Genomic DNA, 16,482 nt, shown 5'->3' on the forward strand with positions numbered 1-16,482 from the left:
CATGGAGCGGAAGTCAGGAACGGCAACCCACAGCCTCGGGACGAAGCGATTCATGCAAGATGACTCGAGAAGCTCCATTTTTTAATCGGCCTTGGCACATTGGTCAAGCTTTCGTCGTACAGACCCGTTACAGCTCCATTCTTGGCGCGCCCGTGTGACCCTGATGGGCAGGGTGAACCAGGACAAAACTCTCTCGAGCCTCCTCCTGCCGGAAGGCGTGCCAAGAAGAGGCATGTAAATGTTGCTTTTGCATGTCGATCCCCACTACTTTTCCTGCCCGCTGCTCGCTATTTCGCCTTTTGTAGCACTGGGCAATATGGACCTGCATGCTGAGTCGGTGGACATCCCCTTTGCCTCTCTCTCTCTTTTTTTCTCTTTCACATGCGGCATGGGCATGCAGTTCCTATGATCGACAGGTCACAGCGGCCGACATGGCGCGCTGCTCCTCCTCCGGGGTGCGGGTGCGCAGCTGCAGCGCATGGATGCCACCCTCCTTGGCCATCTCATCCCTCATGAGCGAGTAGATCATGCGATGTCTCGCCGGCTGCATCTTTCCGCGGAAGGCTTCCGAGACGACGTTGACCCTGGAAAGAAAAAAGCGGCCGCCCGCGGACCAAAAGTCTGAGCGCATTGTCTCTCTCCAAACAAGATGTGTATCACGGCGGCGACGGGGGAGCGGGTGGCTGGGTGGTGGTAATAGCAATGGAGCGGCGCAGTACGTACCGGAAGTGCGTCTGTGAGGTTGGCCGTGTGCGACGGTTAGCTTCAGGTCGAGACATGGTGCGGTGTACTGCTTTGCTTGTGGGTGTGGACGGAGCGGCCAACGCACCTCTCTGGACGTCACGCCTTGCATGGCTTTATGGTGGGCATGGAGGTGCGAATCATTGAAGATTTCGAGCGACGTGGGCTTGAGCGTCTCATTGATCTGTGGTGGGAGCCAGAGCTGTTAGCCGTGCGGTCCGGGTGTCCGGAGGTGAGTCGTGCCTTTGCGCGCAGGGAGTCCTCCATCGGGGTCATTGACTGGGCCATGGCTGATAGTTGGCGTCGCGCGGGGCCGCGGAGGAGAGCTGCTCGCTGCAACATCAAAGAATCCAGGCCGTTGAGCTGCGGGTGGTGGAGCGATGGTGGGGGAGACGGAGGGCGGGATGACGGAGGAGCGACGAATCGAAGGCTGCGGCGCGCGTCGCGCCGAGCAAAAGACGAGCTGCACACCCATGACGCGCTTCTAGATTTTTGCTCCGGATTCCCTACGGGCTCAACACCACACGCCGACCATCACCGCAGGCAAGCTGGCCTCGCAGTGCTTCTGTTGAGACAAGCTTCGGCGTCTACTTCTGCAGCCGTCGCCGCAGACCGGACCCCATTGACCCACCAGTTGATCGGGCACTGGGCCATGACTGCCGACGGTCAGCTGCACGTAATCAGGACACCCCTCCCTAGCATATAATTGATAGACCTGCCGTCGCCCAGCCTGCAGAATGCTCGTCCGAGCTGCCTGCCGCTTCGCAACACGACCGCCCGCGCCGCTGTCTTTCATTCCCGCCCGCCCTTTGCTCCCCAGAAGCCCGCCGCCGATCCTCCGCCAGCTGTTCCGCATGGCCTCGACGCTACCGAGGTTGCCTGTCTTCCAGGCCATCGCGAGTCACGACCCCCAGCGCATCGCCGTCGTGCACTCGCTGTCCAACCGCAGCTTCAGCTACGGTCAGCTGCTGCACGACGTCGCCCAGGCCAAGGACCAGCTGCGCAACCACGCCAATGGCAAGGAATTGGACGGCGAGAGAATCGCGTTCCTCGTAGAGAACAGCTACGACTATGTAGGTGCGCGCTGCACTTCCCTGGCGAGCAATTAGACTCTTTGGCAAACGCGCTGATTGGGCGCCCAGTGACGCTTCTCTCCATCCTGGCCAGCAACGCCATTGCCGTACCCATGTCGCCCGCTTTCCCCGCCCATGAGCTGCAATACATCGTCAACCAGAGCGCTGCTCTCATGCTCCTGGCCTCCGACAAGTACCAGGAGAAAGCACAGGAAGTCCTGAAGGAAGGATTGGAGCACCAGCCCATTTCTGCGAAGGTCGAGAAGAGATTCGAGGCCGCGCCGAGCAGCAGCGGCGTCGAACTCAATGCTGTTCCGGACGAGAAGGGCGGCATGATGCTCTACACGTCCGGCACCACCAACCGGCCGGTGAGGAGAAGCTCCAAACATCGCTAACGAGCTTCAATGGCTTACTTTTTGCACACAGAAAGGCGTCCTGATCCCCATCTCCACGCTGACGGCGCAGTCGCAATCGCTCAACAAGGCGTGGGAGTACAGCCCGTCGGACCGGCTGCTGCACCTGCTCCCGCTGCACCACATCCACGGCACCGTCAACGCCATCCTCGCCCCGCTCTTCGCCGGCTCCAGCATCGAGTTCATGTTCCCCTTCAACGCCAACCACGTGTGGGAGCGGCTGGCGGCGCCCTTCCTGCAGCCCGTCAACGGCGCCACGCCGCGCGACAAGATCACGTTTCTGACGGTCGTGCCGACCATCTACAACCGCCTCATGCACGCGCTCAAGAGCCTGTCGCCGGAGCTGCAGGACGCGGCGCGCACGTCCACCCGCCCGGAACACCTCCGCCTCAACATCTCCGGCTCCGCCGCGCTGCCGACGCCGACCAAGGCCGCGTGGTCGGACCTCAGCGCCGGCAACGTGCTGCTGGAGCGCTACGGCATGACCGAGGTCGGCATGGCGCTGAGCTGCGGCCTGGACTTCGCCGACCGCGTCGACGGCAGCGTCGGCTGGCCCCTGCCGTTCGTCGAGGCGCGCCTCGTCGACACGGACACGAACGAGATCATCGAGGACGGAGAGGAGGTGGACCAGTACGGCAGGGAGCGTCAGGGAGAGGTCCAGCTGCGCGGCCCGACCATCTTCAGGGAGTACTGGCGCAACCCCGAGGCGACGGCGAAGGAGTTCGTCGAGGGCGAGGACGGGAAGGGCAGGTGGTTCAAGACGGGAGACGTCGCGGTCAGGCGCGAGGTGCCGACGGCCGGCAAGAGCGCGAGGCCGAGCCAGGATTGGTGCAGGGGGAAGATGTACTTCATCCAGGGTAGGAAGAGCGCCGATATTATCAAGACGGGTGGCGAGAAGGTCAGCGCGTTGGAGGTTGAGAGGGAGATGCTCTCGCTGTAAGTCTCGTCTCGCCTTGGCCGCACGGACCAATTGGCTAACTGAGGGCAGACCTGAGGTCGCTGAGTGCGCCGTCGTTGCACTGGATTCGGAGCAGTGGGGCCAGAGGGTTGCTGCGGTCGTCGTCCTCACCGAGCAGGGTCAGACTGCCGGCAAGGGCGGCAAGCCCTGGGGCCCAATGGACATGCGCAGGGCGCTGAGAGACGTGCTGGCGAATTACAAGATTCCCACGGAGCTCAAGCTGGTTGACAATATCCCGAGGAACGCCATGGGAAAGAGTAAGTTCCAGACCTCGGAGCGGACATTCGGGGCTTACGACTAACACCGTCTTTTTCGCAGTCAACAAGAAGGCCCTCGTCCAAGCACTATTCGCCGGCCGGCCAAAGACGCCTCCTCCCGCACCGAGGAACTAATTTCGGGACACGCATTGGATGTCGTCCACCCAATTCTCCACACTTGTTTCCCAACGTTTAAATAGAATGATAGAGATTGGATGGGCGGATAGGTCCCCAAAAAAAAGTTTGGAATGTAAGATTATGACACGAACATCGGATGAGAGGACTGATTAGCTCTGCTGGCAGAGGATGAGAAGTGTAAGAGGCCGCACACAGAGTTGATGTGAGAAAACTTGCTTGGGCTCTGTTCGACGGCGGTGGCCAGAACTATTGAATATTCCACACCCCCGCATTGCGGATCCGCAGGCAGGCTTGGTGATCTCGGGCATGCCGATTAGCTGGCTCAGGAGAGTTTTGGCCACATCGATTCTTGGCCACCGGGTAGAACGAGCCGGGGTGAAAGGGAGACACTTGCCCGTTATGGCATCGCTGATTGTTGTATCAGCCAGCTGAATAATGGCAGAGCATCCGAAAGCTTTGAAGAACGATGGAGGGATACTGCTTAAGTACGTCTTGTCTTTGTTCCCCGCCAATGGTTACGTTTGATGGTTGAATGGGCATAGCTTGTTATCTTTGACATGACAGAAGTAATTTCTGATAGGTGCTATCAATTGGTTAAAGTGGCTATGAACAGCCATGCATTGACTACGGAATCACCCGGAAGAAGGTGAAGCAATTATACAGACGTATTTGTTAAGACACATACCACACTTACGTACGGGGTCATGCTCCAACTGCCAATAGGTAATCATATGACCAGTACAACACTAGAGACAATCTACTTTTGCCTCGGCGCAGAAAAAGTCAAGAAGACCCAGACCCACCGAGCCTATCGCGGTAAAGAACCAAGAAAGGAAGGCGAACCACAAAGCGATAGAGAAAAAAAGAAATTGGATGGTGCATACATACACATCACACGCACAACAAGGGGCGGCCCGCCCTCACACCGCTTCATGCGCCACAGCGACAAGCCTCATGTCAGCCTTGCGGCGGCCTTAGGAAGGCAAAACCGAAACGGTTCGCAATCACGGGGTGTCGGGAGTTCTTCTTCGCCGACGGAGCCTGATTTGTCGACGGGCCGCGGACCATCTCCGGTTGGCCTTTGACCAGATATCGTGCCGCATTCTCTTTGGCTGCGGGGAAAGCAGGAAGGCGGGAGGCGAGTGAGGCGACCTGTGGCGCAGGCTGTGGCTAGAGCGGTGCATATGCAACCGCATGGTTGTGATTTAGCTGTTCTCTCTGGTTCGTCCGTCACTGAGAGCGGTGCGGGAACTCTTTGATGCTACCACCCCGTCCCCCTCCTCACACTTCTGCCTTATGACCTTTGCAGCCTGTTTGGCACTTGGGGCTACTAATCTCCTCATTCAGAACTCTGCAGCGGAGAGAGCAAGACCATTGGTGCGTTCATGGAGATTTCGTGCCGGTCGGAGTGTCCGTCGGCCGGCGAGGTTCTCAGCATCGGCCTCGGCTGCCCTACCTGGTGCGGGTTTTTTTTCGAGCGTGACTATCTACTTGCATGCGGCGGGAGGATGCAGTGTTGCAGTTCGCGCCGTTGGGTGCTTTTACTGGTCGTTGATATCGTGATGTGCAGCGGGCTGAGAGAGCGCGTGGTAGCCTGGGATGCCTGGCTGAACTGGCAATCGTGATACTTAAATTGCGGCTGTTTAGCCCCATATTCAGACTTGGGAGCTCTTCATTCGAGCTTCATTGATTCCTTCTCGTTGTCTGTGTTGGATCGGGGCTGGGTCGCAGTTCCCAGCTACGTCCACCGTCAAAAGCCATGGCTCCTCGCTCAGACCCTCAGCAATCGCTGGGCAGGACTAGCCGGCGGTCTCAAACTTCAAGCGTAGCAGGTAATGGACGTATCCCTTTTCGAAGAAAGGCAACATTAGCCACGCATGGCGCCGCTAACACCTTCTTCCAGCGGAGTGTGGAAGTGTCTCGCGTGGCAAATACCCCGGCAACACTTCCCCGCAGTCCTCCAACGACCATGCAGATCCAAGCCCAATCACTTCACAGCAGCGATCTGCACAGCCACAGAGCAACGATAGCCGTGGCGACGGGTATGCTTGCCTTTCCCCCCCTTGCGAACAATGGGGTAACGTGCCGACTGACCCTGCGCATTTAGCCCGGCTTCTTCCGCATCCTTTCCTGCAGCATCGCACAACGGTCGGTCGTCGTCAGGTGGGAATTTTGAACTCAGCCACATTGGATCTTGGGCGCAGGTAGAGAAGGAGCAGGGGTTTGAGGTTTCTGGAGAAGAGACGCTGGCTCTTGGCTACTATGATGGGCGGAAAAATGGCGAAGAAGGAGGGACCAATCGAGACTTGAGGTATGGTGAAGAAGATCCTTGGAATGTGTACCAATATTACTCACGGTGCGAGAGATGATGTCATGCGATGGTTTCTTTTCCAGCTGATCATTTCCAGCCGGAGTGATGGTGAGCTGGCTTTCACTCCTCTCAAAAAGAGACAGCACTTTCATAGCATATTCAATAGCCGTTCGCTTCAAGTTCTCACGCATAAAGGGTCTTGAGATGTTAGTCAGATGCCGGGAAGCGAGCTTTAAGCGCTCAGTCAAATCACTTCTCCCAATCACGCTAGTCAAGATGGCAATGTTGCTGCTAAGATATGCTTTCTCTAAAGATACAAAAACGAAAATCCCCAAAGGGCAAAGGCTAAGCTATTGTAGTGAACATCATCCACTCTTCCACTTCACTGAGACTCGTCCGGAACCAGCTTGAACGCGATCTCCATCAACGCCTCCATCAATTCAGCCTTGTCTTCGTCAGACGCATGCTGCTGATCAAACTTGTACTCGTCGCCGTTGGCCATCGGGCCACACACAGCTCCCACAGTGGTGTTCGGGAACATGAGACCCGAGCCAAAGGCACGAAAAAACCTCCTGGTATTGAGCGTCCACCCGTCCGGCAAAAGCTGCGCCAGGCCGAAGGCGATATAGTCATCCCGTTTACAGAAATTCGGATTACCAAAGAAAGAACCATAGAAATGTTCCGCGGGGGTCTCCAGGTAGATGGTGCCGGTAGCATCGTAGTCCGTATCGATCAAGTAGCCCCACTGATCGGTGGGGAATAAGGGGCTAAGCGGGTGATGCGACTCCCAGGAATCGGGATCCCAGACGGTCCACGGCGGCGCGCCCAGGCGCATCTCGTCGACGGCACGGCCGACCGCGTCGGCGTCGACGTCGTTGCAGCAGCAGCAGCAGCCAGTACCGGCCGACGACGACGACGCCGCCGCCAGCGTGAAGGCGCCGCGCATGGCCGCGCGGATGGTTTCGTTGGCCAGGAAGCCGCAGACGTGCTTCCAGGCACCCGATGCCCGGAATGCGGCCATCATCTCGCGGGTCGGCATGTCGTCGTGCCCGTCGCCCGGCAGGTCGTCGTGCCCGTCGCCCATAGGTACGGGCACGTTGTCGGCGCGGCGGCGCTGCGCGAACGGGTGCGCGCGCTCGATGTGCTCGCCCACGTCCGCGAACAGCGCGAAGATGTCGGCGCGTTCGGCCTGCGGCAGCGAGCAGAAGCTGTTCATGGCCTCCTGCCGCATGCGCGCTACCGACGAACGGTGCGGGACGCCGACGACGCGCCAGAGGCGGAGGACGGCGGCGTGGAGGCGCGCGGAGAGGGCGGCGGGCAGGTCGAGGGTGGTGGTGAAGTAGTCGGTGACGGCAGCGGTGCAAGTGCGGATGACTTCGAGGTAGAGCAGCTGCTGGTGTTGCGCGAGGACGGTGCCGGTGCTGCCGGTGAACAGGTCGGACGGGAAGAAGTGGGCTTCAGCGGCGTACTGGGCCGCCTTCTCGCGGACGAGGTGGGCCTCGTTGGCGGCCCAGAAGGCCTCGAGCTCGGGGATGTGGCGGATGCTGAAGAAGGTCTGGGAGGGGAGGGCGAGGGCGACCTGGCAGGCCAGCTCGGCCGGGAGCTGGGCGAGGACGCTCACGCCTTGACGCGTGCTCTGCTCTTGCTGCTGCGCCTCTTGGATGCTGTTGAAGCTGGTGCCCGGGCCTTCGTGCTTGGGGCACGCCCCGGCGCGGCAGCTAAAGCAAAAGTTGAAGTCGGAGAGGATGATTTCCTTCTGCGGGAGTGGTGTTAGGACTTTCAGCCCGACATGGATGGCGACGTCTCTGAAGTTGTACATACTGTCTTTTTGGTCGTCGGTTGAAGTCTTGTTGCTGTTTGAGATTGTCAGAAGTGTCGTTTGAGTAGATACTCTGTCGGTCCCGTTCTCAAGCCTTGCGGTGTTCTGCGTCGGTAAAAAAAGCATCGTATCGAGCCCATGATATACTGAGGTGGCCAGGCTGAACAATAGGATTGTTCTCGACCGCGCGCTTTATCGTCTGAACAATCAAGCATCTTGTTCGACTATTTCGTTACATTTCTGTCTGCCATCCTTGACTTGTTCGTCAACAAGGTTGAACGCGTAAATTTCACAGCGAAAGAGATCAAGTGCATATGGACCTAGCTGTCTCGGTCCGTTTGGTATCATTCGCCTGAACATTGCGGATAGGAAAATGAAAAGGCTTTTATTGTAATCTAGAGTTCACGAGCATCCTGCTTTGTTGTGACCTCAAGTTCAAGAGTATCTGCTTTTGTTGTGATCCCAAGATCGAGAACATCCTGCTCTCTGAACAATCACCTCCATGTATCCATCTTTCCAAGAGTCGACGGAATGCGTAGGATCCAAGGTGAGATCAGGCGGGCGGATAGTTGGGCAAGAGGTTCGCCCCTAACAGAATGTTAGTGATGGATTGGAGCATTAAAAATAACAAGGGAGGCTTACACTGGATATAGTAGGTCCAGGTCTCGGCATTCCTGCTCGCTACCTCCCACGGTAGTAGTGCAGCCATGGGCAGGCCATTGACATCTTCACTGAGAAAGGACCTCTGGGCTTGTCCTCGTACTGGCGCCTCTCCGCCGTACACCGGAAGGGTCGTGGTTTTGGTAAACAGCACCATCGCCAAGTCCAAAACCCCGGCGTTAGGGGTGTGCTCGAATAACGTTGTAAAAGCTGCTGGGCAGATATGGATGACTTGGACATACTGTCTGCCAGGACGGACCTCGGAATACGCCATCGTGGTTGGGTTGCACATCTGCAGTCGATCGATGCAATCGATACGTCTGTAACGGTTATCAGTGCGTAACTTCTCGGCAAACTTGATCAACATGTCCACGACATAGCATCTGGCCTGCGCCGAGTTCGTGTGGTAGAAATGGATGAACCTGAGTGCGTCAGCAGCAGTGGGTAAACTCAACATGCACCACGTACCAGTCCCTGGACATTGAGGCCTCGTCGCTGATCAAAGCATGCCAAGCGCCGTCTATCGCCATCTTCGTCGCCCATTTCTGTGCCTGTTTCAAGATATCTTGCTGTTCTATAAGGCATCTCTGCTGGGCGATGAGGAAATCAGTCTTGGCGAGGTCGGAATGTTTTGCCTGAGCAGCTAGGCCCTGGGCGGCCAGGGCCCCATCGACGTCCTTCACCAACAGCCTGTTACTGACGAGACGCACTGATTTTTCAAGATCGTGTTGTTTGCTGTGCCTGGCAAGCGTATGCGTGTCGATCTGGTAATAGTAGTCGCCACCAGCAGAAAGGTCATACTATATGAACATCAGTAGCACCTGCTCGCCTAGTAAAGAAGCACTTACTGAGTCAGCAACATCGAATTGGGTAGATTTGCATTGGCCAACAGGGATGGTGATCCAGTCCTTGTCGGTGCTGACATTTCTGTTCGTGAAAACCTCGACGCCTTGAAAGGGAACCTCGGTGTTGTCTGTGGCATGTGTCAGACTCAAGCTCGAAAGGTGAAATTGGGTTCCTTACTGGCTGCGTAGTAGACATTCGCTTTGGAGATAGTGCGCATGTCCAGAATCGATCCGGGCCGAAACACATCGATGGACATCATGGCGTTGTTCGTGAGAAGGGCCTCGACCGCAGTGGATCCCTCGACCGTATGTCCTCCCACCGGGGCAATGCTAACGTCGACTTGGGGGTCGAACACAGGCTCCTTGAAGTCGATTGCGATGGCCGCGCCGCCGTCGGGCGGCTCAAAAAAGCCCTTGGGGTCAGCACACTTGAAGAAGCGCATGATCTTGAGGGCCGCGACATTGAATTCGAAGCCAAAAGGTGGGAATTCGTCCTGGCAGAAGACCAAAGTGCAGTTTGCCAGGGCCATGAAGGCCACAAGCAAGAGTGAAAACTTCATGGATGTGAGAGAGTGTGGGCAAGAGAAAAAGAAGGACGGAGAGAATGAATGAAGAGTGTAGAATCCTGGAGCAAGGAAGACTTATATACCTACGGTGGCAGCAGAAAGCTCAGGTGCCGCTAAGCGAGGACCCACTGCCTAGCCCGAAGCGGCATCCTGTGGTTGAGGCATGCCTAAAGGAGCATCCACGTGCTACTTCGATCGACTTCCACGGCAACCAGCCACCGCTCGACAGCACAGGTTGGGTGCCACAACGCGCCTCACTTATCTCGTCACCAGGGTGAAGTGATGGCACCGCACCGAGGCGCGGTCCTTGCTCCGGCGATTTGTGCCCTTGTCGAGGCATAGCAGCTCAGCTTTTTGCGCCTCACCTGACCTCACTCCTCCAAGCGCCTTCAGCAGCAGTATGTGGTAAACACTCAAGGTCGTTAGTCAAGCCATAGGCCCTAGATGCACGCTTCAGTCTTTCGCTACCTGCTGCTGTAGCCATTTCCTTGGAGAGCGTCGTAAGCAACCCCATTCGCCCATGAACTTGCGCGCCTATGTCCAACCACTGCTGACCCCAACTCGTCCCGTCGGGAACCACGACCACATCGCCAGAAGCTTAAGCTACGTGATTGCCACCCGCAGAGAAGACGCACACGCTTGCATAGGGGCCACCGGAGATGCCTGGACATGGCGAGGTGGACGACATGCATTAGCAGGCCTTGCGGTCAAGTTGTCTGCATTCATACTTCCGACTTTCATAACAACAATTTCCCCCCGCTTCAGTCCGTTGAGCCGTATCATTTTATTGCGCTGCTTTTCTCCTCCACCGCCCTCCACCTCGCCCGCTCCTCCTCGCTCAAATGCCCACCGGGAAAGAACGTATCAAGCATGCTCCTCCCCACCTTCGGATACCTCTCTTCAACCCTCAACAGCGTCTCAAAAACCTTCGTCTCGCCAATAACCTCCCTAAACACCAACGGCACGCCCACCGCCTCCGGCCGCCGCCTCGCCCCCGCCACATAAACATTCTGCGCCATCCCCACCGCGCCCACCGCCACCATAAACCCCGCGTACTCCCTCACCACCCCACCCGCCGCCGCAACCACCAGCAGCGCCACCCACAACCCACTCAACCCCACAACGGCCGCCACACTCCCCCTGCTCCCCGACAGATCGAGGTTCGCGGGACCGGCGGCTAGGTCCTCGAAGTCCAGCCCCCGCCCCTCGCCCAGCACGACGAGCGCGTGCTGCGCGCCGTTGCCGCGGGTCAGCACGACGGCCTTGTCGCTGTCTCGCCGGCACGCCCACTTCTCGCGCGCCCACTGCGGCAGCGCTGCCGTCGCGGCGGCGAGAACCGTCCCTGCTGCCGTCACAACCAGCACGCTCCAGGCGCCCCAGACGAAGTACGGGATGGCGGCGATGCCGAGTTGCAAGACGAGCGTCGCGAGGCCGCTTAGGTACGCAGCGTCCCGGGTTGGCAGAGCGGGGTGGTGTGCGGCGGCGGCGAGGACGGTGACGCAGAGGGAGGCTTGGATGGGGCGCGGCGGGGGGACGGGGGATGATGCAGAGGTAAAGGGGAGCAGCATGTCCTTCTGCTTAGCTTCGTGCTTGCGGGCGGCCTTCTCGCGGTTCTCCTGCCAGCGCGCGTCGAGCATGTGCTGCAGGTGCTGCCGCGTCTGCGAAGGCATCCAGTGCTCGAAGTCGCGCACCAGCCGGCCGATTACCCAGGACGTGTTGGTGCGCGCGTAGGCGCTGTGGCCGTTGATGACCTGGCACGAGGTGTCGGGCGCCGGCATCAGCTTGTTCTCGCCGATGGCGGAGAGGAGCGCTGTCACGGCGAAGCCGACCCATCCTGTTGTTAAATCTGAGTCAGCTTGGGTAATTTTGGGAAGTGAGGGAGTAAGCAAGCTTGAAACAGTGGATGGGAGCAGAGTTTCGTGCGACGATGTCGGGTTATGGATTGTATTGGCTGCCTGATAACGTGTTCAAGTAGGTATGGACCAACTCTAGCCAGTCGTGGACCATATTAGGCGCTAGTTGTTGCGTTGGTGTTGAGTAGGTCCAGAAACAATCTCTCATCCATCCAACCCAGCTCTTTCCACATACAACAAACAGGCACCCGAAGCTCCATTAAAAATATGCGACTTACCAAAAGAGAAGGCGACAGGTGTAACAAATGATTCAGTGCCAGAAAGCTGTGCCAGCGCACGGCTAATGACGTCACCGCCGAGCAAGAGCAGCATCGTAAACAAATCGCCTAGATTCTGCCATTGCAGAGAAAATTCGGCAGTGGGAACATCGAAAGCGCGGGTTAGAAATTGGAATGGAGGCATTGTGAGAGTGGTGTGAATCTGATCAGTTGATGCTTGAGGTCAGCCCAGGCGCGGGGTCGCTTGCTTTTAGCTGCCGCCGCTAGTAGGCTGTGTTACCATGATTGTGGCTGACTGCGGCGTTGTCTCGCCACATTACCTATTAACTTTCTCGGGTCGTATGTTGCGGCATGTGCGGCATGTGCGGCACGTAAAGGGACAAGGCAGAAATAATAAGTGTAGCGGTGAGGGGAAGTTCACGCTGACTCTCTCTTGGCAGGCAGACATGATCCTTCAAGGCACAAACCTGGTGGGGAATTGAAGATTCATCTAGCGCAATTGCGCTGCAAGGAGAATGAAGCTACTGCACGATTGTGGGTCTGTAAAACGTAGTATAGTGCTGATCTTTCATTGTGGATCATTGAAAATATACTCAGCTCTCTGACCACTGGAGTATTGCCAAGTGAGCTGGACGACTGCAGGCACAGTGGACATACGATCACGTCAGATTTTGATCACTTCACCGTATCTTCGCAATTATTAATGGTCGTGCGGGGCTGATTACTATCCCAAAAGGACCAGTGCGTGTAGATTACATACCCGAAGACAAAGGTGTCGGCTCCTCAAAGCGACTGGTCTTTCAAAACAGACCCCATGAGATGTGTAACGCTGTTTCAAAGACAGTTTTCCATCCAGTCCGTTCTACCCAATACACCATTTCTGTTCCCGGAGCAGAGACTCCCGCACTAATGGATTTGAGGGGTTTACGACCCCACCAGCCGGAGGGTGGCTGTGTTCTCGAAGGCGATTTGCATCGGCCAGCAATTCGTATCTCCCGAAGACAGCGTCACCTTCTCTCCTAACCACAGAAAGGACGACGCAGGAGAGCCTTGCTGCGCCATCTTCGAAGAAAGATGCTTCAACTCCGTCAGACGACTTATCGAACACGATCCCGACGTCATGCAAGGCGGCCAGCTCCCAGGCATGCCTGTCCTTAGCAGTAACATGAAAATATCGCACCCCCTCTTTTGGTTGACCGGCACTGTCGACTGTGCGTCTGACTGAGATCCAGAAGCCTTCCGAATCACCTCCAGGCAGCAAGCCTCCAAGATTCATAGTGAATCCGGGAAAGACTGTCAGCAGGCCTTCCTTCAGGATCTTCACAGGCGTTTCTAGGGTTCTTCCGTAAGGTGTATCGTCTACACTCATGCAGCGCTGCAGAGCCCAGCGCCAGCCATCCTCCTGATACCGTTCACCGGACAGGAATATGACCTCCTGAGCAAAATAAGAAAGCATCTTGTAGAAAGCCCTCATGCGCTCCGGAGCATTTCCGTCGATGTCCAGGATCGGTTTGGGATCTAGGTTGACAATGTTGGCGAATACAACGGGCCGATCAACATCTCTGCTCGTATCTCTGGCTGACACGTTGCTCCAGCTCATCGATACTAGCTCATGAGGCTTAAGTATAATCTCGTTGTCCTTGCCCATCGGGACGGCTTTATCAAGAATTTTGTGGAACGTTGAGTAGGCGGTCGTGACAGTGCGAAACCATTGGAACCAGAGGGAGTATGCATCGTGCGCCACCGGGGCTTGCAGCGCGTGAAACTTCCCGTGGTGATGCTTTAGCCATAGCTTGTCTGCCATGTCGGGGACATTGACGATCTTGTCCTTGAAGACGACATAGAGGCGCCTGCGCGCGGCGAGCCCTTCCTGAAGAGTCCACAGCCTCCGCATCCAGCCCGAGCAGGCCAAAATCCGCATCATGACCTCCTCCTTCGGTAGATCGCTCACGGCAGTGCTCTCAAGCTCAGCATCAACGACCATCACTCGGTGCGCTTGAACCATGGGTCAGTGTTGCAAGAGCCATCCGTCCCCTGGTGCTCACTTACCTCTCTCATAGACCTTCTTCATCCCTCTGATCGCCATCTTCCTGGTCTCCTCGTCCAGCGGGACACACAACGTGTCTACCCAAAACAACGTATCTTCTCCAGGATTACGAGCCAGCCTCATGGCCGCATGCAGCAGATGCCTCCCACTAACATGCAGCGCACTGACAGGATTATCCCACGCCCCCGGCACATTCGCATGCTCCCACAGCAGCCGCGCCGCCTTCGCCTCGAGCCTCCGCAACTGGCACGCCGGCAGCGAATTGACCTTCGCGTTGCCCAACCCGTCCGACCAGACATGCGACAGCGCGACGTAATTCCTCCCCGGCCGATGCGCGACGACTTCCAGCTGCAGCACCGCTTCCTCCTCCCCTCCACCTCCACTAATACGCACGAGCGGAATACCCCCCCTCCTCAACACCGCCTTCACGTCCTCGACCGGCACGACGACGTGCGCGCACCGACACTCCGGCGGATAATGCTTCGTCACATACGTCCCCGCCTCGACCTGGTTGACGCGGCACTTCGCCGCCGTGCACAGCGCATGCGCGTCATCCCCTCCTCCTCCTCCCCCTCCTCTCTCCAGCATCGTCCGCGGCCGCCTCAACTGCAACGCATACGCCTGCGGCAGCACAGAGCGCAGATTCGAGAAACACGCGATCTCGCTCGGACACCATCCCTTCTCGCTCCTTAGCCGCTCATCCGCCCACGCGTCTCGACACGCCCACTGCGGCAGCAGCACAGCGCCGAACTTGACCCCGAGCGTGTCCCGGACGAGCAGGAACAGCGTCGCGTGCAGCACGCGGATGGCGAACGCCATTTCCGGCCGGAGCAGGCTGCGCACGTCGGCGTTGTTGAGCAGCGAGCCGAGTCGATTCTCGACGGATTCCCATGCGGGTTTGGTGCAGGCGCCGAAGATGATGGCGTCATCGGTGGCATTTTTCTTGCTGGACGAGGGGGCTTTGAGGGCGACGTCGACGTAGCGGTGGAGCAGCGCGGTGGTGAGGTAGTACCGCTTACCGCCGTTATTAATGTCGAGGCGGAGGAAGTCGTTGTGCTGGATGCTGGGGCCGAAGACGGCGTGGAGGACGCCGAAGTACAGCCAGCATTCGAGACGGGGCTTGTGGCTTTCCGGGATGGAGAGGGTGGACGGTTTGTTTGTGCCGCCGCCGCTGCTGGAGTCTGCTGGCCTCCTCCAGCCTTGCCGGGAAGGGTAGTCGAGCCAGGGGCCGCCGTCGTAGACTGGGCCGTGGTACTCGATTTTGAGCGGATCTGGAGGTGGCCGCGATGTACCGAAAAGGTGGTCAGCCATTTTTACGATACTGGTAAGTCTATTAGTAGAAGAGTACGGCTGGGGGTTGAGAGCGGTATCGTGTAAGAAGCTAAGGTGAGAGCTGCTTTGGCCCCCATATTGGGTATTTTCGCTAGAGCTCTGTATACCAATCACATTCCTGTAAGTTCGGCTATCATGCTTGAATTAGTCCTGGTGACCACAGGTTTGCTCCAACGGTGGCACATGTATAGTAATTTCCCCGTTAGTGTGAGTTGTTCGAATGGAAAGAGCGGCCAGGATATTATGGTTCTATGTACACAGCATGAAAGTAGTGGCCACTTTGAACTATCAGCACAACAGCAACCTCTGAACTCGAACCGCAGCGAACAATATCGGGAGTAACTCAGGTGCATTCTAATGAGCCACATACGCCTCTCAGCTTCAATTTTCTTGAACTTCATCCGTCATGTCGATATTATCGTTTCCGTTAAGTTGCAGTGTTTGTAAATCTCATTAGCAAGCCCAAGCTTCCACCTAAGGTTCGGTTTAAGATCTCTCCGACTTTTTTATGACCTTATTTTGGACCTGTCGGCTATTGGTCGAGGGTTTAATTTTTTTTCTTGCTCTGAACTTTCAACACAACAGACGCATTGGTATCTCACTCCCAGGCAATGAAGAAGAAAACATTAGAAGTGGATCAGGTGCACTTTATGCTACATACCGAGATGTTAGCGACTGTGTCCAGATAGGCGCTTCAGCTTGCAATATTCATTGTTGCAATACTCAGTAGGTCAACTTCTTAGTTGTTAATTTAGCGCTAGCTTATAAAGACCATCTGCGAACACGATCTTCCACCTAAGGGCCTTCGGGCCTATGGTACGGAGTGCTTGCACTCCACCACCCTATCCCCGCCCAGGTAGGGGGGAAAATTCCCGAAAGGGGTTTTGCAGAGTACATCCCGCCTGCCCTCACCACCCAGGCGGGTGTCTCGATTTTTTGTCATTTTCTTTTTAAACCCATCGATAATTGGCTGGGTCTGTGTTCCTGTCATTTTTTTTTTTGGTTCCTTTTCTTACTTTTTCGGAGGATTAGAATTAGAATTCCAGTCGAGAGACCAAGCTGATCTATTCAAACTTACCCAAACTTCAACACTTATTGTTGGTGGCATATCCACGTACCTCTTTCTCAGAGAACCAACTTCTTGGGTATGAAATTTAGCGCTCATTGATAAAGACTATCAGCGAGCGTCAT

At 56.7% G+C, this 16,482-nt stretch overlaps 6 protein-coding genes across 6 annotated transcripts; 1 reads left to right on the top strand and 5 right to left on the bottom strand.

The window, feature by feature from the left end:
* Positions 1-403: 403 nt before the first annotated feature.
* On the bottom strand, positions 404-853 carry LTHEOB_8415 (uncharacterized protein; the record flags this gene model as incomplete). The annotated part of the gene is made up of 3 exons (XM_035517890.1): positions 404-584; positions 724-734; positions 830-853. 3 exons carry the CDS (start codon positions 851-853, stop codon positions 404-406), a joined length of 216 nt encoding a protein of 71 aa, XP_035370535.1.
* Positions 854-1,595: 742 nt separating this feature from the next.
* Positions 1,596-3,577, top strand: LTHEOB_8416 (Peroxisomal amp binding enzyme; the record flags this gene model as incomplete). The annotated part of the gene is made up of 5 exons (XM_035517891.1): positions 1,596-1,818; positions 1,884-2,182; positions 2,241-3,163; positions 3,216-3,442; positions 3,504-3,577. 5 exons carry the CDS (start codon positions 1,596-1,598, stop codon positions 3,575-3,577), a joined length of 1,746 nt encoding a protein of 581 aa, XP_035370536.1.
* A 2,696-nt stretch (positions 3,578-6,273) lies between these two features.
* LTHEOB_8417 (Sugar transporter) lies at positions 6,274-7,710 on the bottom strand (the record flags this gene model as incomplete). Its single annotated transcript, XM_035517892.1, has 1 exon — positions 6,274-7,710. The coding sequence occupies one exon, from the start codon at positions 7,708-7,710 to the stop codon at positions 6,274-6,276; it is 1,437 nt and encodes a 478-aa protein (XP_035370537.1).
* A 553-nt stretch (positions 7,711-8,263) lies between these two features.
* On the bottom strand, positions 8,264-9,775 carry LTHEOB_8418 (Neutral protease 2; the record flags this gene model as incomplete). The annotated part of the gene is made up of 5 exons (XM_035517893.1): positions 8,264-8,298; positions 8,353-8,792; positions 8,839-9,170; positions 9,219-9,343; positions 9,394-9,775. 5 exons carry the CDS (start codon positions 9,773-9,775, stop codon positions 8,264-8,266), a joined length of 1,314 nt encoding a protein of 437 aa, XP_035370538.1.
* A 785-nt stretch (positions 9,776-10,560) lies between these two features.
* On the bottom strand, positions 10,561-12,096 carry LTHEOB_8419 (uncharacterized protein; the record flags this gene model as incomplete). The annotated part of the gene is made up of 2 exons (XM_035517894.1): positions 10,561-11,615; positions 11,913-12,096. 2 exons carry the CDS (start codon positions 12,094-12,096, stop codon positions 10,561-10,563), a joined length of 1,239 nt encoding a protein of 412 aa, XP_035370539.1.
* Positions 12,097-12,774: 678 nt separating this feature from the next.
* LTHEOB_8420 (Heterokaryon incompatibility protein) lies at positions 12,775-15,270 on the bottom strand (the record flags this gene model as incomplete). Its single annotated transcript, XM_035517896.1, has 2 exons — positions 12,775-13,907; positions 13,962-15,270. 2 exons carry the CDS (start codon positions 15,268-15,270, stop codon positions 12,775-12,777), a joined length of 2,442 nt encoding a protein of 813 aa, XP_035370540.1.
* Between the last annotated feature and the right edge of the window lie 1,212 nt (positions 15,271-16,482).

The sequence above is a fragment of the Lasiodiplodia theobromae genome (assembly GCF_012971845.1).
Source record: "Lasiodiplodia theobromae strain AM2As chromosome Unknown scaffold_26, whole genome shotgun sequence".
Lineage (NCBI taxonomy): Eukaryota > Fungi > Ascomycota > Dothideomycetes > Botryosphaeriales > Botryosphaeriaceae > Lasiodiplodia > Lasiodiplodia theobromae.